The sequence below is a fragment of the Vulpes lagopus genome, chromosome 12 (genome assembly GCF_018345385.1).
Source record: "Vulpes lagopus strain Blue_001 chromosome 12, ASM1834538v1, whole genome shotgun sequence".
NCBI lineage: Eukaryota > Metazoa > Chordata > Mammalia > Carnivora > Canidae > Vulpes > Vulpes lagopus.
The window spans coordinates 84,748,854-84,772,520 of NC_054835.1; the positions used below are offsets into that span (position 1 = coordinate 84,748,854).

The window sequence follows — 23,667 nt, forward strand, 5'->3', positions numbered from 1 at the left end:
AAAAGCCACAGGGGCTGGTCCAGCCACAAAATTGGTTACCAATAGGCTGACACCAGCCCACAATGAGGCAGGAGAAGGGAAGGTCTAGGACTATAGACAAAGGGAATTACAGGGATTATCCAAAAATGATTTGTGTTTCCTGAATATCAGGTCTCTTTTGTATGCATTATTGAGACTATCTGGCCTTTAGGAGCCACATCCTGAAAGAAAAGGAATTGGACTCCCTAGTTTTCAAATTTGACTCTGGGGAACCTAAGGGGCTGTTAGCTGGCTGTAGAGCACCACCCCCCAACCCCATCTCTTTGCAACTAGTACATTTCTCCTTGCTTTGATAATGTTACATATTGAGCTTGGTAAACATTTTTCCTTTAAAGAAAGGGGTTAAAAATGTTTGAAATCCGTTCCATTTGGCTTTAATACTCTGTGTATATAGCATAGTGGTTAGTAATATAGCCCCCTGCCCATTACCCCCACTGACCTTCAACCTCTACTCATGCCCCAGATGCACCAATGTCTATTTGAAGGGAACAAGGTTTGGTTGATGAGAGGAAAAAAAGAGAAGTGTGCATCCAGCTTCTACAAGTTCACTGGATTTTGGAGAGAAAAGATTCAAGGCAGAAGCTCAAGAGTGATCCTGTAAATTTCTGAGAACAAAGGGATTCCATACTCCTAAATGATCAAATATGGCAAAGAGCAGGATCCTGCTAGCCCTCAGTTCTGTGAGAAACCTGGCATTGTTCTGGCACCCCAAGGATTAGAGGCTTTATTAGATATCCAGAGATTGTCCTTGGTATGGACAATATATTCTAATGATACGCATCACAGCCAAATAAATACCCGATAGGAACCAAAGAAGCCAGAGAAAAAGAAAATATGCTCTGTAGTCATTGCCACTGACTCACTAGTTTATAAATAACTTTTTGAAGGTTCCTAGAAATTACAGGGGGGCTTTGGGAGGAAGACACTGAAGTACTCTTACTAGTATTGTAGGTTCTATTTAGCTAGGATACAGTTAGCCATCATATGACTCTCAAAGCAAATAATGCTGAAGAAAGCTTTTCTAATCTAGAAAGAAACGTATACATTCATACAAATTCCACTGCAATTACTCTTGTTATTTATGTAGTAGGACAACTTCCATCGGCAGGAGTGATCCACCTGAATAAGCATTTCCATGGTGCTACTTTTATATCTGAACAAGAGTTCTGGTTTTGTTCCCAGCCTCACCTCTGACTCATCATTGTGAAACTAAGAAATCATTTATCCTCTCAGCACCTCAAAATCTCTCTTCTGTGAATGAGGATAATGGGTAAACCTTCTCTTGCTTCACTGAATTGTTGTGAAGTTTAATTAGATAATGTTTGCACAGCCCTTTGAACTCTACTAATTAAATTGATGTGTAAATATGGTGCTTCCTTTTATCAGGATGCCTTGACTGAGCCGTTTCATAAGGACTTAAAGATGACCACGATAGGAGGATTCATAAGGAAGGGATTTTTTTTTTTTAGTTCATGTGAACTCAATTCTGAGTTTGTCAAATAGGCATCTGAAAATATTCAGTTTGAATTCTAATTAATAGGAGTAAGGATATAGCCTCAAACTTGCTCAAGGGGTAATGGTCACACCTTCATATCAGGGTAAACTTAGCACCTAGGCTATACTATTGTGCTCTGTGTGTGCTTTAGGTATTGGTGTTGTTGGGGTTTTTTTAAAGATTTTTTAAAGATTTTATCTATTCATGAGCAACACAGAGAGAGAGGCAGAGACATAGGCAGAGGAAGAAGCAGTCTCCCCACAGGGATCCCCCAGGACCCTGGGATCACAACCTGAGCCAAAGGTGAACACTCAACCATTGAGCCACCGAGGTGCCCCCCTTTTAAAGATTTTATTTAGTTATTTGAGAAAGCGCAAGAGTACAAGTGGGGGGAGGGGCAGAAGTACATGCAGATGCCTCACAGAGCAAGACGCCCTGAGATCATGACCTGAACTGGAGTCAGATGCTTAACTGACTGAGGCATCTAGGTGCCCCTTATTGGCATTGTTTTTAAGGTGTTATGTTTATTCATTATATTTTACTAAGAAAACACTGGTGATTTATTTCATATTTGTCATATAAGGAATCACCCAATAACAGATTTGTAGTCATCTAATAAGAAAGTCATAACTTTTGAAGTAGCATGATTCAGTGTAGCTCACCCATGGGTTAGTCTACTTATCAATGAAAGAGATTTTTACCTACAATAGAGAAATCCTAGATAAATCAGAAATCTGCTTACTAAATTTTCTAATGAGAATAGTTCACCATAAAATAATTATCCCAATTATTTCTGAAAATCTGTGTTAATAATAGGTCTTTTTTTTCTCTCAGAAATAAATTCATAGATGGATTAATTAGCTTGGGGAAAAAAACATAAGTCTTCCTCTATAAACTGGCCTTGGGCTTTACTGTGTAATTATATTTGTAAGCTAGAATTTTTTAATGATGATATCATAAGTATGTAGCAATTAAATTTCATATATTACTGAATATCCCAGTATATAGAATTGAAATGTTTTATCAGGAATTTAGACAATTGAGAGTTTTGAAAACTATTAAATATCAAGATGGGAGTTCATAACAGCAAATGCTTCTGTAAGATCTAATACCTACTTTATTATACATAAGTAATGTTTCTTCTGTCGTATGTACTTCTGGAATATATTTGCTGATGGACCAGCTTAATATAAAAGTACTTTGAACTGTTAGAAACTTCAGATTCCACTTCTGATTCATATCTTCTGAAATGGATTATCTGTCCTGAGTCCTCATCTGAATGAAAGAGTAGAATTCCAGGAATTCTTTAGGCCCTGGCTGAGGACTTGTGAGAAGTGTGGTGTGAAGTGCCTTAGTAAACTCCAGGCATAGCAGGCCCAGCTAGGTACAGTGTTGATATTTTCAGAAGAAGGCAAATAAGTTTTGATTATTATGATCTAAAGGGACACTAAAGAAAACAAAATACAAATCTAAAACCACAATATATTGCCTCAGGAGGTTCAAAGACAATAGAATTTGAGTTTGCTACTATAGGAAACAGGGAATTGATATTCCATTTATGGCTCTAAAATTCTGAGTGAAAATACATCCTTACCCACTGGGGTTTTTAACTAGGAGGATGAATATTTTAAGAATCAGTTCTCTATTAGTTTTACTCTAACTTGAGCTTATTTTGGAAAATAAACCTTTCTAGATTTTGGAAAATCTTTAACACTGCCTTTCAGCTCAGAATAAGACTGGATCTTAAAACCAAAGCAGTTTTCCTTGCACTCTGGAGGTTTCTGGCCAGCCAGGAGAGAAAGGAACAAGTCAGAAGAAAATGGCAGAAATAGCTGAAGAATAATAGGATGAAGGCTAGGATTGTACTGAGATTTGGAGGAATCTAGAAGAGACACCAATTTTAGGTTTTTATCTTTTGTTTGCCGTGGCCAAGACATCTTTTAAGGGAACAGTTTTGGATTCTGAATACCTTTGGAAAATTCCTCAAAAACAGTAAAAAACACAGACCACTGATGTGTGGAATTCTGTTCCTTTACGCTGTAACATAAGTCTCCAACAAACACTTTTGTTCACCTCAAAAGTTCTTCAAGATGGCTATTATAATTCTAAATTATTCTTGGTGGAATAATGCCATCTAGAAAGGTAATCATAAGAATTTGGGAATTGGTATAAACATATGTAAGAAGCAGGAGTCTATATCAGAGGGAATAAGAGTGTTGGTACTGAGGCAAATCCAGGAGAGTCTGGGACTGGTGAGTTGAAAGTGCTGCTTGTATACCTTGTGCCTCACGCCACCACCCCCCCTTGTCTAATGGCTGGCCTGTCTCCAGCTACAAACCTGACCAATTTGTGGCTCTCCCCAGACAGAAAGGTTTGGGGAGATTTCACAGACAAAACAAGGCTCTTGTTTTATGAAGAAAGTTCTCATAAAATTTTACTTAGTGACCTGAGGCATAGTTTTTCCACAGAATTTTCTAAAGTTCAGAAGATACTCTCTGAATTTCTCAATTCCTAGGGCCAGTTTGAAGAATGGATTTATCCAGGTTACTCACATATCCTCCCTGTGAACTTCTCCCATATAGATACACAACAAAAATGACAGGGACATAGACAAATTTCATTCTAAGTAATGACTGATCTCTACTAAGGATAAAAGATTTTTAAATGATCAGGTAATCAAAGATTCCTAAAGAGGGTTCCTTATTCATAGAAGACAAAATAAATTCAGCATTTGGGGAGCTTTAATAAAAGAAACCAAAGTTCAGACTCAAAACAAGACTGACCTCATCATTCCACTCAGAGAGACCAATAGCTCAGCAAGAGGCTCTAGGGGCCACAGAGGCACCCATGGTTTCTGAGTTGAGATCTTGAGTCATGGCCAAGAGTGATTATTGATGAGATCTTCATGGGTCCCCAATATTGTTGAGTACTGGCTCTCCCTAAATACCCAAACAATCCATTAATAAAACAATCTGAGCTTATGGTTATAGAAGCATGGGAAAACACTGTCTTAGCAGTCTTCTAGGAAGAATGCTGTCCTGGAGCTTCCTAAAATCATCCAGCCTGTGAAGGTTGATCCTGAGCATCTCTTTCTATGTTCAGTTGATGTCATTTGCCATAGAACAGTATTTATACCACAGAAATCATAAAATTCCACAAATCAGGGATGCCCCCACAGCCCCCAAAAGCCAGTTTGCCTTAGTAGTGTCTTGGGGTATAGAAGCAAATTTGGGATTCTTAGATGTTGAAATTTGTTTTAAGGCAAATCTTTTAATGTGGAGGCTTGCTTAGAATTAGGTAAGGATCATAATATAAAAGGCTAGGATTGGTGGGTAAACAAGGAGAGGATTTTGAAGCAAGGATTTTCGAGAGTCTTGGAGAACAAATAGTCATTTGATACTATCTACTGAAAAGTCAAACAATTGGATGTTAATTAAAATGAGTTTTTAAATAACTTCTCAAGACAGTGAAATTATTTGCAACTTCTGTCTTTCAGAGCAAGAGTTTCCTGGAATAATAAAGTCATCTTGATGAAGATAGTGGAATAATAAAGTCATATTAATGTATACAGTAAGCTATGTGGGTGTGGATAGTTTCGGTTCTCACCTACAATGCTTGAGTCTTCAAATTATGTAAGAATTAAGGATAGGTTTCCATGGAATGATCACAGCAAAAATAAATTAATAAATCAATCAATAAAAATAAAGCTCATAGGAAATAGTTATTTGAACTTTAAGAAAAGTTCATTTGCAACTTTAACAAAATGTAAAAAAAACACCCAAAAACCCAAAAAACAGAAAACAACACTAATAGCATTTAAAACCTATTGGTGTTAAATATTCACCAAATATTTATTTATTTATTTATTTTTAAGATTTTATTTATTTATTCATGAGAGACAGAGAGAGAGAGGCAGAGACATAGACAGAGGGAGAAGCAGGCTCCATGCAAGGGGCCCGATGTGGGACTCAATCCCGGGTCTCCAGGATCGCGCCCTGAGCCAAAGGCAGGCACTAAGCCGCTGAGCTACCCAGGAGTCCCTTTTACCAAATATTTAAATAGTTTTTAATTCTATACCACTGTAACTCAAGTGATAAGAATTTAAATATATTGCATTTGTATACTTGGGGAGCTAAATATATCATGTCTAAGAAATCTCTTTTCAGTGCCTTTAAAAATATAATTAATGAACTCCGTGGTCCTGGAGTCCCACATCGGGCTCCCTGCACGGAGCCTGCTTCTCTCTCTGCCTCTCTCTGTGTCTTTCATGAATAAATAAAATATTTTTAAAAATAATAAAATAAAATAAAATAAATAAAATAAAATAAAATAAAATAAATAAAAATAAATCCTAGAAATGGGAGTGCCTGGTTGGCTCAGTTAGTTAAGTATCTGCCTTTAGCTCAGGTCATGATCCCAGGGTCCTGGGATTGAGCCCTGCATTGGGCTTCCTGCTTAGTGAGGAGTCTGAGTCTACCTCTGCCCCTCTCTTTTGCTCGTGCTCTCTCTCTGGCACTCTGTCTCAGATAAATAAATAAAATCTTTTTTAAAAATATCGTAGAAATGGAAGGCATTATAACCTTCCCAGATTAATTCCTTCTTTATGTGATTGTGAATATCCCTAGTGAGGAATAAGGGCAGTATATACTTTCTTTGTGGAGCATTTTTTATCCTTTTTTTTTTTTTTTATGATAGTCACACAGAGAGAGAGAGAGAGAGAGGCAGAGACACAGGCAGAGGGAGAAGCAGGCTCCATGCACCCGGAGCCCGACGTGGGATTCGATCCCGGGTCTCCAGGATTGCGCCCTGGGCCAAAGGCAGGCGCCAAACCGCTGCGCCACCCAGGGATCCCCATAAAAAAATTTTAAAATGGCATCAACAAATACTTTTCATGGAAGACCTCAATAGACCTTTTTACAGATGCATTGATCACCATTTTTTGGAAAACGTTAACTATCCATGACTATAACAATAGTAGCTTTTGTGCAACCCATGGCTTTCCACCAAGTTAATAAGGGTTTAGTGAAAAATTTTGTCAAATTTGATGCTGTAATTAAGAAATCAGGGATGCATTAAAAAAAAAAAAGAAAGAAAGAAATCAGGGCAACGCAGGTGGCTCAGCGGTTTAGCGCCTGCCTTTGGCCCAGGGCGTGATCCTGGAGTCCCGGGGAAGGCCCACGTCGGGCTCCCTGCATGGAGCCTGCTTCTCCCTCTGCCTGTGTCTCTGCCTCTCTCTTTGTGTGTCTCTCATGAATAAATAAATAAAATCTTTTAAAAAATCATCTGTAGTTTTCTGAACAGAAATGATGATCACTGCATTTAATTATAATAGCAAAATATTAAAAAGTTCAGAACTATGTAACTTATGGTAATTCGTATAATAAATTATTTCATGTGGGTTTTAAATGTCAAATAATTGATAAAATGGGAAAATGCTCACAATTTAATTTTAATGACAAAATGGTAGGGTACACAAACACAATATTAGCAAAGTTATAGGTATTTTATATATGACATATAAATATTTTGAAATCCTAGAAACACAATAAAAATATGCTTACTGGGAAGCCTGGGTAGCTCAGTGGTTTAGCGCCACCTTCGGCCCAGGGCATGATCCTGGAGACCTGGGTTGGAGTCCCACGTCGGGCTCCCTGCAGGGAGCCTGCTTCTCCCTCTGCCTGTGTCTCTACTTCTCTGTCTCTCTGTTTCTCATGAATAAATAAATAAAATCTTTAAAAAAATATATACTTACTGTCTTTGAATGGCATGATTATAGTGATTTTTTTTTTCATCTTAAACCTACATATTTTCTAGATTTTCTACAATGGGTATATGTGATGTCATCCTCGGAAAAAAAAATAAACATGTATTTAAGGTTTTTCCGGGATCCCTGGGTGGCGCAGTGGTTTGGCGCTTGCCTTTGGCCCAGGGCGCGATCCTGGAGACCTGGGATCGAATCCCACATCAGGCTCCCGGTGCATGAAGCCTGTTTCTCCCTCTGCCTATGTCTCTGCCTCTCTCTCTGTCTCTCTGTGACTATCATAAATAAATAAATAAATTTAAAAAAAAAGAGTCTTTAAGGTTTTTCCATTTTGTAATCTTCCTGAGAATTAAAATCAAACACACATTTCCCTCCATTTTGTAAATTGTGCATTTATTATTGCCAGTCTGATATTCACTGAGAAAATGTAATGAACAACTACAATTGGGAGGGAAATTTGGATCTTTCTCAGAAGCATAGTAGCTGAATTTTAATAACTATTTCATCAACATTTTCATCTTAAAAGGAGTTCCTGAAATTATAATCAATGTATGTTTCCTCTTTTTTTTTTTAAGAAAAGTTTTCCTTTTATTAACCATCTATAAAACTTCCATCCAGATCACTATGGCTTAAAAAAAGATCACTAATCTTTCAGAGCTCTTTAGTACCTAAGAGCAATGGATAAAATCCATACAGCAGTTCAGAAAAGTTCATTTCACCATTAGTTCAGAACATCTAATTCACTAAGCTTAGATTATTTAAAAAGAATGATTAGAAATTAAGCATCACAAATAAGATTTTTTATTTGTCACCATTAAAAGTCTGAGTTTTAAAGAGATTCTTGGACTGGTGACTCCTATCTATCAGCTCATTCAACTATAGCACCTATCTCATCCCCAGTAGCAGAACTACTACCATCATCATGAAGCTCCATGAGCTTTCCTATTTCAAACTTGGGCTTCTTCAGCATTTTTACTTTTCTGATAAAGAAAGACATCTTGGAGTGAATAAGTAGACTGACAAGGTATTTCTGTATCTTTTCTGATGCTATCTGGAATCAATTTTTTGGCCATTTCTTTCAGGTCATTTGCCTGCATCTCTTAGGTCATGATTTTGCACCATCTTTTTCTGAGTTTGGCCACCTGTTGGTGCTGAACATAGCAGGTCTTCTGAATCTGATCATTGTGTTTTTTATAAAACCAACACAGAACAGACAAAGCAAATAATCATGAGTAGTCTTAACATCAACATGAGTCTGCCACTTTTTGACCATGGAGCACATATTGTCATGGGAAATGAAATGATCCACACCATGGAAATTAGGCAGTTTCTGCCCTGAACATCCTCTGTAATTAGCTTGAATTTTCTAAACGCAATTTCATTGTTCAACAGATCAGCAAAGCTCACTTTGAAAACACTGCCCTTGAGGCCATCAGATCCTATTTTGGCTCTTTGAATAACTAATGTTTTTCCAAAATTTATTGTATTGAACGTAGCTGGTGCTTTTATATCATACCAATCTTTCTTCGAAAATGGATCAGCCATTTACTTCTTGGCTCCCTTTTCGCTGCCTTCCATAAGGTGCTTATTCTTGCCAACTGCCATGGCGCTGCTCAGAGAGCCAAAAGGCTATGTTTTCTTTTTCTGTTGGATGCCAAAAAGAAACAGGATTTCTGACTATCTTTAGAAAAATACTCAATATATATACTAGAACTGATTTAAAAGGAAAAAGTTCTATGGGCTAGGATAGGAAAGCTAGAGAAAAAACATTTCAAACATCAATGCCTCATTGGTTATATTATTATGTGGTTGAGGAACCTATCAAATAGCTACATCTACTTTAGTACTGACCATTTCTTTATAGCCTTTAAATTCTTGTACTAAAACTCTTATGACAACAAGGTGACATTTAAGCCATCTGGAATGCTTAAATGGATAGTTTAAATGTAGAAGAAAGCTTCTGACGACACAACATGTGTCCTTTTCTTGCAAGGGATGCAGAATGTGAAAATGAGTAAGTCACCTCCTAGACACGGTAGTGGTAAAGATGGCCACAATCTTTGATTTTCCTCTCACTGAAAAGTGAAATCTCTGCCACTACTTAGCTGATACAATATAACAGAGGTGGTATAACAGAGCTTCCAGGTTCCAGCCTTAAGTGACTGGCAACTTCTGCTCCGTGTTTCTTGGAGCACTCTTTTTTGGAAGTCAGCTGCCAGGAAGCCCAAGCCACAGGAGAGGCCACACCTACTTACTCCAGTTGATAGTCCCAGCTGAGCTCCAAGCATGTGCGGCAACTGCAGGCATGTGAGTGAGCCGTCTTGGATAGTCAGCCCAGTCACATCTTAGGATAACTCCAGCCTCAGCCACTGTCGGATTCCAAGTAGATGAAAGACCCCAAGGAAGATCCATCCAACTGAGCTCAGTCAACCCACAGAACTATGAAATGTAATAACGAAGTGTTGTTTAAGACACTAAGTTTGGGGATGATATCTTAATTATTAACAAAAATAATTGAAGCATCAACCCATTGTTAGCTTGTAATGTTGTACTTGAAATAAAGTTTGAGGGATCCCTGGGTGGTGCAGCAGTTTAGCGCCTGCCTTTGGCCCAGGGTGCGATCCTGGAGACCCGGGATCGAATCCCACGTCGGGCTCCCGGTGCATGGAGCCTGCTTCTCCCTCTGCCTGTGTCTCTGCCTCTCTCTCTCTCTCACTGTGTGCCTATCATAAATAAAATTAAAAAAAAAAAAAAAGAAATAAAGTTTGAAAATAGTAATAGAAAATGAATGGTAACATAAGATCCCTGTAGAGCTATATTTCTTTTTTTTTTTTTTTTAAGATTTTACTTATTTATTCATGAGAGACAGACAGAGAGGCAGAGACACAGGCAGAGGGAGAAGCAGGCTCCATGCAGGGAACCCAACGTGGGACTCGATGGCGGGTCTCCAGGATCTGGCCCTGGGCTGAAGGTGGCGCTAAACCGCTGAGCCACCCAGGCTCCCTGTAGAGCTATCTTTCAAACTGCAATGAGGAAATAGTGAGTAGAGCTTACAATGTCTTATACCTTTCCAAGTCATATAAAAACATAATGAATCAAAGAAACCAAGAAAAAATAAGAAAGCCCAAGATAATACTTCATATTTAGAGTTGATACCACTATGTGTACAACACTTTATCATTTACCACAACCCTGAGTATTCGAATTATTATTGCTTCATCTTTTTTCTTTTGATTCCTCCCCTGCACTCCACTCTACCCTTCCTTCTCTCTAACCTCCAATTTCCAAATAATTTTCCAGAAGCCTGTTATTCATGTCTATAATGTCCCTGTGCTGTTTACAGTGCATGAAATACAAAAGGATGCTACTCCAGTGGGAACTCATCTGGAGAAATCTCTGAGGTGAAAGGGTAAATCCAGGTAGGATTTGATGCACAGAAGCTCCCATGTGCTGCCTTTGTTCTTCTGCTTGATCAGAAAGGATCAAGTGCAGTTAGTGTCTTCCTAGAAACAGTGTATTTTTATACAGTTTTTAAAACCATGACAACAAAACATTAGATGTATAAATTGTTAGGCTCAAGGATGAAGTTGAAGTATTTTCCAGAGTGTTTTACAACTCTGTTTTGCTTTCAGGTATTCCAAAGTTGATTACATCTGATATGGTTAAAGAAGGTGCTGCTGTAATTGATGTGGGTATCAACTATGTCCATGACCCAGTGACAGGAAAGACAAAACTGGTTGGAGATGTGGACTTTGAAGGTAATAAACTATATCTCTTTTGATGAGTGAAGAAGAAAGTGAAAGATTCTACTTTGCATGTTCTGATGGTAGAGAGAGAAACTTTGTATTTGATGCAGGCACTATTAAGTTATCAATCATTCTACCTCTTTCCTCTGAGGGAAAAGAGTTTAATCACTTACATATTTCCTGCCTCTCTTCTTCCCTCCCCCACTTCCTTCCTTTATTCCTTCCTTCCTTCTTTTTTCCTCTCACTTCTTGGGAGGAAAGTATAATTACACTATTAATATTTAGTTTTAGGATTAAATTCCTGATAGTGCAGGTTTTTAGTGAAAGAATTCAGCTGACCTTCTCTACCAGGCATTATTTTGATTTTTGAGTGTGTCTCTATACTTTACCATCCATGCTATGTATTCAGCCATTCACACTTAAAGCCGGAAGGCGGGGCTCCCTGCATGGAGCCTGCTTCTCCCTCTGCCTATGTCTCTGCCTCTCTCTCTATGTCTTTCATGAATAAATAAATAAATATTTGAAAAAATAATGCCAGAAGGCATCTTGGGATGTGTTTGCTAATCCTAGCAATATTTCAGATCTAGAGAGTTACCTTGTTAATTCAAGTCAACATTCTCACCTGTGTTTTAAAGATGTGGAAGAGGATCAGATACTTAGAGGCATTCAGGTTTTCAGTATAATGTATGAATCTTAGATGTCCAATGAGATATGAATTTAGTAAAGTAATTGGAGATATGTTCATATTAGAAATATCATCTAGGGCAGTTCCGGTGGTGCAGCGGTTTAGCGCCGCCTGCAGCCGGGGGTGTGATCTGGAGACCCGGGATCGAGTCCCACCTCAGGCTCCCTGCATAAAGCCTCCTTCTCCCTCTGCCTGTGTCTCTGCCTTTCTCTCTCTCTCTCTCTCTCTCTCTCTCTATATATATATATATATATATATATATGAATAAATAAATAAATAAAATATTTTTTTAAAAAAGAAATATCATCTTTATTAGATTGATCTTCTGGCCAAACAAAGCAAGGCCATGTCAAGAACTTTTTTTGGGGGTGGGGTGGGGGGGTGTTGAATCTGGACCATGTCAGGAACTTTATCAGTTATAGGTATGTCTTTATAGAAAAACTGAAAGGAATAATAGATGATGCCATTTTAAAAATAATTCCAAATTTTACATTTCCTCCTGGAATCTGATCATCAGCTGATGTTTTATCCAAGTCCTAGCATGGTATTGAATGAAACCAAACACGCAGGCATCCAAGTGTTCTAGGGTATTGGCCCTATGTTTGTGATATTCCAGGGAGCATCGGGTAGGCAATCTGAGCCTGGTGCTGAAACAGAAAAGAAAAACCTGAGGACACATGTGTAGCAATACATTTTGGGGACAGAAGGGCAAATAAGAGCAAAGTACAAACAGCACACTGCTGCCCACCTAGGCTCTATTCATATGTTCCCTGCCAGTGATGGAGCTTCCAGTATAGCAGATGTGGCTCTCTAAGCAACCATGGGTGTCTGTCTGCATATATGTGTGTGATAAACTCTTTAGGAAGTGACCTCATTTCTTTATTTCATTTGTCATGTTCAGTCAGTAATGTCAGATATCAATAATCTATCTGAATTTCTCAACCTGAAAGAGTAAGGATACATTTCATTTTAAAACCTGACCTTGGGATCCCTGAGTGGCTCAGTGGTTTAGAGCCTGCCTTCGGCCCAGGGCGTGATCCTGGAGTCCTGGGATCAAGTCCCATGTTGGGCTCCCTGCATGGAGCCTGCTTCTGACCTCTGCCTGTGTCTCTGCCTGCCTCTATCTCTCTGTCTCTCATGAATAAATAAATAAAATCTTAAAAAAAAAAAACCCTTCTCTCATATGATTGTTCATTGGTCTCAGACCGTTTCCATGCATTCTTATGTGTAGCTGAGAATGTATTTTGTTTATGGGGGTATTCTAAAAACATTTTTTTAAAAAGTGAGCATTTTGGGGTATGTGCCCATGCACAGTCACACATAGATGATGTACTTCAGATGGTGTACCACTGTACTTGGTAGACTCTATTAGGTTGAATTGCAGTTATGTGTATCTAAACATACATTAATTTTTTTTCTAAAAAAGAGGAAGTGACAGAAAGGTATAAGATAAATGAAAGAGCATTGGACTAGGAGACAGAGAGGTATGTTTTAGACCTACCATTGTAGCCCAGTAACTTTGCAGCTTTGCTTGGCCATCAGTGGTATTAGCAGTTAAATGGCAGCCGTCCTGGCAGTGGCTCTTCCCAGCCCGAACACTTGGTGCATCTTGGACATTTAGCTGATTGCAACCAGGTGATCATGTGAAAACACAGAAACTTTTGGAAGGTCAGGTTTTTCTGATCCAGTAATAAGATATGCTCATCTGATTGATAATATTACTCCTGCTACCCCCTGGTTCGTAGTCCCAGGACCCTAGGGAAGACCCAGACCTGGTAAAGAAGGCCTTGCGAATGAGGCCATGACTCAGCCACCCAGAGGAGCAGGCAAATGATAGGTTTTGACATGTTGCTCTTCAGGTTGTTCGTCAGGACTTAACCTGAGGTAAGGGATGATCCCTTGGCTGAGAGGGAGGAACTTTAACTTGGGTTATGCTGCAGAACTTATAGGTAGCACTTGGCTGCCAATTGCCATAGGCAAAGTGTGGCTACTTTGTGAGTATCGGTGAGCATTTCACTCCAACATTTCAGCCAACAGAAACATGTGAATGCAGGTAAAATCAAGTGCTAAAATAAATTGTCCTTGCAGAAATGTTCAGCTGTCTAATAAAGGAAAACGGGATGGCCTTTGGCAGGAACGATTTTTTTAAATAACAATTTCATTATTCACCCCCCTTGGGAAATAGCAAGAATATGTGAATAATTGCAAATTCAATGATTTGTTAAACCAGGAGGCATTTTATCTATTTTGTTTCTAAGAAAATGTGGATGCTTATTTGTAATCTTCTTTGTTATTAGATGTTTTGGTGTCAGTTTTGAATCAGGCTCCTCATTTATGGGTGATATTTTATATTAGACACAACATGAAGGTTGCCTCATCCCTTACTATAGTTCTTGACGAAAGGGGACACAAATCACTCTAAATATTTCTTTTTGATGTTAATGTCAGGGTTTTTAATTTAGATATAATTTGCTCTAGACCACATCTTCCTTCATGTACAAGGGTTTCTCATTCTTATTTTTTCACTGCTCCATTCTTTGCTTCCTTCTTGCTTTGTTCTCCTTCTCTGGAGCTCAAAATAAAATTGAATAACCCTTCTTGAACTGGTGGACTGGTATGGGGGTCAGGACTCAAATGGCCTGGAGACAAATGATTGTCCCTCCCTTCACTGCTCCTCCAACAATTCCCTGCCACCTCAGTCATAAAATTGCCAATATTCTTAGAAAGGAAGCAAGCATATCTAGTAGAAAATTATATTGAGGGTGGGGAAGGTGGAAGAAGCTTTCTTACATGGGGATACCCTCTTCTCAGATCATTTGGAATTCTTCATTTTATAATAATAGCAGTGTTTGAGAGATGCTTACTGTCCTCAGACTTTTACCTGAATTATTCATTTAATCCTTATGATAGCCCTATATGGCATTATTATTATCCCTCATTTCACAGAGGCACACAGAACCTGGGCATCCTCCCTGAGATGACATGTGATGCGGCACGGTGGGTTCATAGCCAGGCACTTGGAATTTCTATCCTGCATTATCTTCACTATCCTGTATTTCACTGGATTAATACTTTCCTTTTGAGATGTGAAATTATTTCTTTTATGTTTCCCCCAGGATATGTATAATAGCAAGTTCTAAGAGTGCCTAGACAACAATATCAACATATGTCAGTCCTCTCTACATGGTCTGATACGCACAATTCCAGTTACTGTGATTTAGGTAAATAACACCAGTCCTGCAACAATGTGGCTCAAATTTCAGTGAGCCTGCTACATTAACCGTAGCGGCAGAGTGCAAACTTCTCTGCTAGCCCTTCAATCTACAGATCATTATGCAAATAACAAATGTGCACTGTGACCTGTGGCCAATGACATCACTTACTTCAAGTCTATTCATGGTCAGTCGTGGCACTCCCGTTACTCAGTTCAAACAACAAAGTGTGTCATTCTATTGACTCCTTGTTTCTCACTAATAAACTACGTGACATGTTACAAAGATAGATCAAGAAAGAGGGAATTGCGAGCAAAGAAATGGAAAGCAAAGAAAAACCCTGACATTAACATATAATGCTGAAAATAGAATTTGAAATACCTGACAATGGGATGTCGAGAGTGCCCCCACTTGCCATTTGAGACTCTGGCTATGCAGCCAGAGGAACTTAGTGAAATCCAACATATCGATGCAAACGAGGAAGTGGTTGCTGCTAAAAGGAAGACAATATCCAAGAGGAAGTGACACTGGCATAAAACTTCATGTTTAAAAACCCTCTTTCATGGCATTGAAAGGGCAAATACAAAATGTTGGATGCTGGTCCAAATTTGGAAAGGAATCCAAATTCACCAAGACGCAGGAAAGGTGCTCACCCAATACTGTACCGTATGTGACCAGAAGAACACAAAACACTGTTCAAACTACTTTTGATAAGTTTCTGCAAATAAATAAAACCCTTTAATTCTCAGTGTTTCTAATGTTTTAAATATATTATGGCACTCTAAAGAAATGTTTTAGTACTATTTTCAATTCCTATACATTTATAAACCATAGAAAGAGGATTTTTAATGTTTTGACAAAAATTTCTAAAGGTCGAACAAACGTAATGTCCTCCATCGATCATTAAAATGGCTTTGTACTGTTTCAGTTTGCACAGGGGTTTGTAAGGTCTTTTCTGCTACTGTGGAAAATGAGCACTGCCCATATTTAACTCCCTGTCCAGTGAAATTAGTTGGCAGTGAGTCATTGAGTTCAAACTTCTATCCAATGCCACAATCACCTCTACTACATGATTATTCACTTGTGTTTGTGTCACACCTCTCCCAGGGAATCCACACTGGTGTTTTTCCTCAATATAGATCCAAGTTAGGCCCTCCCTACAACACCTTTCCTCTCTGGGTGTCTTGAGTTAATAGGGCCTTAAAGTTATTACTAAATTGAAATGCAATTTTGGTTTGAATTGATCCTTAATTATAGAATTCAAGATAGCTCATCATTGCTTCCAACCTCTGACAAATACTTCCCACTCCCCTTCAGTTACCTGAACCTACCTCTTCCCTCTAATTTAAGGCATTAAAAGAAGAAACTGTACTTAAAAGCATCTGTGATAAAATTATTTTCTATGTCTGAGAATTGTTTCTTATTACTAACAATCACACAATAAATAATGTCTCTTGAAAAATTTAGATCTGCTCTACAGATTTAAAAAAATAAAAACAATGGGACTCATCTACTCTAACCTGGTCATCTTCTATTAGTAGCTTTGAAAGAAATTTCATGCATTTCTAACAAAGAAGAACATATCCTCATGAGGTCGAAACAAGAGATTATGTGGTATGAGTTGCAAATTGCTTCTTCTGACTGGAAAGCAGTCTGCAGTCCTGGACTAGCTCATAATTATACTGCTTTTATGACAGCAATTCTCTGAATGGATTTGGCGAGCTGAACAATCTAATTAATGACTTCCCGTGCTGTTAATTCAGCTAACCTCGTTTGCATTGGCCAATTCTCAGGCCTCATTTGCACCTCCTAGCTACCACACAGATGTTTCTATAATCTTTTGAAGCTTTTAATAGCTTTACTTCAGTTTTATGATGAGTTCTTCAGGGATTGCAGTGGAATGAAAGGAACTAGAATGTCTGCTCCTTTTCTCCTCCCATCTTTCCTCCCTGCCTTCTACTCCTGACCACACCTCTCCACTCATTGGTCTGTCCCAAGACAGGGAATTTAAAAAAAGGCTGGGAAGAACTGCTGAAAAGAAAGAGGCAGGAATAATGTGTAGGCTCTTTTCTCAAAGTCTGAATAGGTGAGGCTAATGTCTAAGAGTGTCTCTTTGCTGACTTAAAGTTATAGAAATACATAGAAATACAGAGATAAGTCTTAGGTACACTACAGTGTTGATGAAACAGATTTAAATTATAAAAATGGATAAGCCACATTATTTGGAAAAGAATGTCTACTCTAATGCAACCCATTATTTTTTAACTGTACTTGCTTCCAAACGGTTCATGTATGCATATTTTCCATATCTTGAGGAATATCTGACTTAGGCCCGTAGATTTTTAGCAACTGTTTTCCATGCTGGAGCCCTGATTCATGGTTATGTTTAGTGAATTTTTCAGAGTTTGCCTCATTCTGTCTCTTTTATTAAGTGTTGTTTCTATTTTTCCCCCTCTAAATATTATACTAGAGTATAGGTTATGCTGCTGTAAGAAAGGGACACCAAAATACATGAACTCCAACAAGGGAGTTTAGCTGTCACCTACTGAAGTCTGGAGTTAGACAGCTCTTCTTCATTCAGGGATACTGCTTTCATCCATCTTACAGTTGGTATTAGTTTGATAAAACTGCCATAACTAAGTACTAAACACTGTGTGGTTTAAACAACAGAAATTTATTTTTCACACATCTGGAGGCTAGAAGTCAGAGATCAAAGTATCACCAGGGTTATTTCTTCTGCAGCCTCTCTCCTTGACTTGTAGATGGCCAGCTTCTCTCTGTCTTCACGTTAGCTTTCCTCTGTACCTGTCTATGTCCAATTTTCCTCTTCTTACAAGGACACTAGTCATATTGGATTAGGGTCCACCCTAATGGCATCATCTTAATTACCAATATAGTGACGTTCTGAGGTACTGATGGTTAGGACTTCAACATATGAATTTTGGGGGAGACACACATCAGCCCATATCACTGTTTCACTTGAGTATTCTTATCCATACAGTTGAAGTTGGAAGCAGTTGCCTCCTCATCCATGTTTTCTTCTATTGAAAAGTGAAAGAGAGATGAGGACAAGTGGCTTCACTTTAAGAAAATTGAACTGGAGGATGTATGCATAACTTTTGCTAGCATCCTATTGACCTGAATATAGCCATATGGCTATTGTATATGGAAGTGAAAAGATGTGGAATCCATAGTCTCTAGATGGAAAGCCATGCCTGGATGAAGAATGATCCATTATGTACAGAAGAACTTGAAAACTAATCTCTTACTTGGAATAGAGAGAGAGATCTTCCTCTAACCCCCATATACTATTTAGTCTACCCTTAATTCATTCAGCTGTGATAGCCTCATCGTATAGTCTCACTGCTTGCTTTTTAGTAAGTTTCAAAGCCTGACCCACTTATTAACTCCTTCCTGTGTGATTGGTGGATGCCTAATGTCACTGAAGTCATATCATGACTCAGATCTTAATAATATTAACAGTGAACTCTGTAGATATACTTTAGATATGTAGATAGTACAATTTCACCAAAATGTCTTCAGTTCTAACTAAACTCATTTTTATTATTCAATCATTTGTAGAGACTAGACACTTTTTATTTTTTATTTTTTATTTTTTTGAGAGAGAGAGTGTCCATGAGAGTGGTGTTGGGAACTGGGTAAGTAGAGGGAGAGAGAGAGAATCCCAAGCAGGCTCCATGCCTAGCATGGAGCCTGACATAAGGCTCAGTCTCATGACCCTGAGATCATGAACTAGGCTGAAATCAAGAGCTGATTAAGCATTCAAGAGTTGAATTGCTTAACCAACTGAGCCACCCAGGCATCTGAAGACTAGACACTTTTTGACAACTTCATGCAATGTTGAAAAGTATATCAAGTCCCTTTGTGGTTTCCATTTTTCATATCTCTTTACTGACCTTTTGATCTCTTGATCATTACTGATATTTTCAGTGTAGCCCTTCAAATTCACTAAGCCATACTTTTATTGAAATGCATCTCATACAGTATATTCAGGAGTTGGAAAAATACCAAGGGGAATAGATCTAGATCTCAGCCTTGTCTCAGCCACCATCTATAACTGGTCCTGAATAGGAAAGGCATGTAAGTTACCACCTATTGTGACCAGACAGGAAAGAGAAACCCACAAAGTGAAATGTGTCAAGAGAGCATGAGATCTGCTTAGGGTGAGCAGCTAGGACAGTTCCCAAGCTTTCTTCTACCTCTGCTGATCTTACTGTGGCACACACTGACCACAGGTGACCTGCCTCTTGAGAAAGGGTTCCCAAAGTGTCTGAGGATAGATGATAGTAGGTGAGGCAAGGATCCCAGTTAGATAGAAAAAGGACAGAGGACAAGCCAGCCTTGACTGAATTGGCTCATTTGGCCAAGACGTGGGGTGGAGGCCTCAAGGTGGGAGTCTGCAGGGGACCTGAGGCCCCCAGCCTCAAGCAATGGAACTATTGCTGCTGCCATAAGGCCCTGCTAGAGACCAAAGGCCTGGGCCAGGCATACCCCAGAGAGACTCCAGTAATGAAGACATGGTACTTTTAGGCAGCTTTAGGTAAGTAAGCTCTGGTCAAACCTGCAGGAAGTAGGGACAAGCCTGTGAGAAAGGCCCCATCTGCTGATCATGGACTCAGGGCCCACACAGACTCTGCATGTCCCTGGCTCAAGTACTAAGGTTTTTGTGTGTATGCTCTGTAAGGCATTTTCCTGAAGATGAGTGATATTGAACTTCTTTTCATGTACTAGTTGACCATTTAGAAGTCTTCTTTGGAAAAATATCTATGTCTTCTGTCCATTTTTTAATTGGATTAGTTTTTGTTAATGAGTTTTTTGCATTCTTTAGGTGTTTTTTTTATAAAGTATTTTGGATAATAACCCCTTATGTGATATATTATTTGCAAATATTTTCTCCTATTCTGTAGGTTGCCTTTTCATTTTGTTGATCATTTCTTTTATTGTGCAGGAGCTTTTTTTGTTTGATGTAGTCCTGCTTGTTGATTTTTGCTCTTGTTTCCTTTGTTTTGGTGTCGTATTCATAAACTCATTTCCAAGACCAACGTCAAGGAACGTTCCCCCTATGTTCTCTTTTAGAAATTTTATGGTATCAGGTTTTATATTTAAGTCTTTAATGCATTTGGACTTGATTTTTGTAAGTAGTATAAGACAGGAGTCCAATTTCATTTTTCTACATGTAGTTTTCCTAGCACCATTTACTGAAGAGTGTACCCTTTCCCCTTCAAGTGTTCTTGGCTTCTCTGTCAAACAACAGTTGACGTTACATGCAGTGGCTTATTTCTGGGCTTTCTACTTTGTTCCATTGTTCTATGTGTCTGTTTTTATGCCAGTACCATAATGTCTTTAGTATAGCTTTATAGTATAGTTTGAAATCAGGAAATGTCTATTCAGGGCCTTAGTGGTTTCATACCATTATTTTTTTTCCCTATTTTTCCTATTTCTGTGAAAAACACTATTGGAATTTTGGTAGGAATTGCATGGATCTATAGATGGCTTTGGGTAATATGGATACATTAACACTATTAGTTCTTCCAGTCCATGAACATGGGATATCTTTCCACTTTTGTGAGTGACCTCTTCCATTTTCTTCATCAAAGTTGTGTAGTTTCCATTATACAGATCCTTCATTTCCTTAGTTAAACTTATTCCTAAGTATCCTGTAGTTTTTGAATGGGATAGTTTTCTTTATTTCTTTTTCATTTATTTCATTGTTAGTAAATACAAACAAAACTGATTTTTGTATATTGATTTTATGATCCGGTGATCCCACTTCTGGGTGTGTATCCAAAGGAAATGAGAAAAGTTTATCAAAAAAGATATCTGTGTAACCATATTTATTGCAGCGTTATTCACAATACCCAAGATATGGAAACAACAGTGTCAAGTCAATGGATGAAGGGGTAAAAAAGATGTGGTATATTCAGTTGAACATTTTCAGCCATTACATAGAAGGAAATCCTGCCATTTGTGACAACATGGGTGGACCTGGAGGGCATTATGCTTAATGAGATAAGTCAGACAAAGACAAATGCTGTATGATATTACTTACATGTGGAATCTGAAAAAGCTGAACTTGTAGAAGCAAAGTAGAATGGTAGTTACCAGGGGCCCAGTGGGGAGTGGGGGACTGGGAAGATGTTGTTAAAGAGTGCAAACTTGCAACTAGAAAGTGAATAAATTCTGGAGCTCTAATCCACAGCATAGTGATTATAGTCAACAATACCATATTATATATTTCAAAATTGCCAAAAAACTAGATCTTAAATGTGTTTTCCCACAAAAAAAGAAATTATAATTCTGTGGTGTGATAGAGGTGTTAAATAAAGCTAAGATGGTAATCATAATATATATATATATATGTATATATATATATATGTTTCAGTCCATCAGGTTATACACTTTTAACTTAAACAGTGTTTTATATAAATTATATTTCAATTAATTTTTTTAAAAATGCAGTGCGAGGGATCTTAATTAGGTTCAGACCAAGACACCATGTATACTGGGGTGTGGGTAGGGCGTTTTCTTCCTAGTGTTAATTGTTTGCTCTCGGCTCCTCAATGCCCTGCTTGCTCTTTGGAGCCTCCTTTGGGGTCCTGTATATACGTTTCTGTGAATAGGCTGGGAGAGCAATGGGCCAAGTGCCCTCCTGAAGCTAGGTTACCTCACCCTCTAGTCTCAGAGGGATGACACAGGACCAACACAATTCTCTAAGGAGAGCAAGTTTCATGAGAGTCTGAGCTTAAACTTAAAGAAGAATGTGTGGATGGGGAGAGGATGGTCCCAGGGAGGGAGAGAAAGGGGACCCCTAGGCCAATTGCCCAAGACAGTTAGGGAGAAGAGAAGGCCCAGAGCCTAGGCTAATTCATCCATCTGTCTTACAACCTGCTCTTTTCTTTACTACACCAAGAATGATATACACCAGTCTTGCAGGGCTCACAACAGCTGAGCACATTTCCTGCCAGTGATTTTCTTTCTGGCCCATCATTCCTAGTACTGTATAGTCCAGGGGGCTTCTCTGGCCCCTCACCACAGCCTTTTGCAAACAGAAATAAGGAGCACAGTGGGAAGGGATGGAGCCTCCCTTGGCCCTCTCAGGAATACCTAGAAGGCAGAGTGAGGCTGAGGCTGGGATGCAGGTGGGTTTGAAGTGAAGCTGTGTGTCAGGTGTTGTGATAGACACTTGAGATGTGACAGTGATCTAAGTAGGCCAAGTTCTAACCTATAAGAACTCACATCTGGTTGGAGAAGACAGGTAATAAACAAATCCATACATACCCAGTATCCAATATACTGGGCAGTGTTTATGTTACAAAATGAAAACAAGATAAGGAACGGCTAGAGAATTATAGAGCAAGGTTGCTTAAAAGGGGTGGTCAGGGAAGGCACACTGCCAACCAGAACAAAGTGAGGGAGAGGGCCATGTGGATATATGGGAGAGGAATATTCCACACACAGGGAGCATCAGGTGTGAAGGCCTTGAGGATCAGCATGCCTAATGACTGTCATGAGCTCCATCAGGCCATTGTAACTGGCTCAGAGCAAATAAGGGGAAGAGTTTGGGGAATAAAGTCAAAGACGTAGCAGCAGGGTGGCATATCATGTAGGGCTGTGGAAAGAAATGTGGATTTTACTTTTAGTGCAATAGAAAGCTAGTAGAGGATTTGGGGCAGAGAAATGACAGTTGACTTGCATCTTAACAGAATCACTGTGGCTACTGATGGCAAACAGACCCTGCAGAGGTTAGGATATAAATAGGGTACCTGTTAGGAGGCTATTGTAATTATCCAAGTAAGAAATTATCCAAGATGGGATGTAGGCCAACATGGTAATGGGTGAAGGTGTTAACAGGTGGTTAGATGGGAGATATAATTTAAAGGAAGAGTTGGAATGATTGGCTGAATGATTAGATATACAAGAAAGAGAAGAATCAATTATGGCTCTATAAGAGTTTTCAAATAAGCAAGAGTGAAGGTGCCAGTTCTAGATTCTTTTGAGATGAGTCTGAAAAGATGAATTTTACCAAGTGTGTGTATATAGGGTAGAGAGTGCATGGGGTGGTGGGGGGGATCTTTCCAAGTGAGAAATAGAAAATCAAAGGCAAAGAAGAAAAATTGCAAAAGGTCTTTTGTACACAATAGTAGTCTCACCATTGTTGAACAAGGGAAATATGACATTGAAACAATCCTGAATATTGTGCCCCGAGTAGCTACAGGCTTACTTTGTATTCTTCAGAGTATCTCTACTTGACGTGAAATCCCTCCTAGAACAAAAAAAAAAAAAAAAAAAGGCTCTATAATTTAGGACTTTACTGATCAGAATTATTTCTCAAAATTCTAACCCAGTAGTCAAAATATGAGGACAAACGAGGTCCAAAATTATTACAGAAGCACACTACCATTTTCTAAAAAACTACTAGATGTGGAATAAAACCCCTGGAGTGCTTTTGAAGCAGCTTTTAATCTGTATTTTCTCTTCCTTTACTATAGTCGCTTCCAGATGTCTTGTGTATGCACAGTATTTCACCTTTGAAAGCTGAGCTACCTTTTCGCTCCATGCTCTGTATATATTATGTCCTATCTTTCTTAAAAGAGTATGATTTGGAGTCAGGCTTACTTATGTTTGAATCCTAGTTCTGTTGCATAAAACAATTATGATCTTAGGCAAATCCCTTCACCTCTCTCTGAGACTTGATTTTATCATCTGAA

General features: G+C 38.7%; 1 protein-coding gene across 5 annotated transcripts in view; it reads left to right on the forward strand.

The window, feature by feature from the left end:
• Nucleotides 1-23,667, forward strand: part of MTHFD2L (methylenetetrahydrofolate dehydrogenase (NADP+ dependent) 2 like) — a 130,617-nt gene that overhangs the window by 91,420 nt on the left and 15,530 nt on the right. For 2 of the 5 annotated variants that reach the window (XM_041724446.1, XM_041724445.1), the window contains exon 7: nucleotides 10,928-11,053. The exons of 1 other annotated variant lie outside the window; for it this stretch is intronic. In XM_041724446.1, the coding sequence (XP_041580380.1) occupies nucleotides 10,928-11,053 (126 nt within the window). Of the gene's footprint in view, nucleotides 1-5,030; nucleotides 5,429-10,927; nucleotides 11,054-23,667 lie in introns of those variants that run through there. 2 more of the 5 variants (XR_005983024.1, XM_041724451.1) reach the window with 2 other exon arrangements.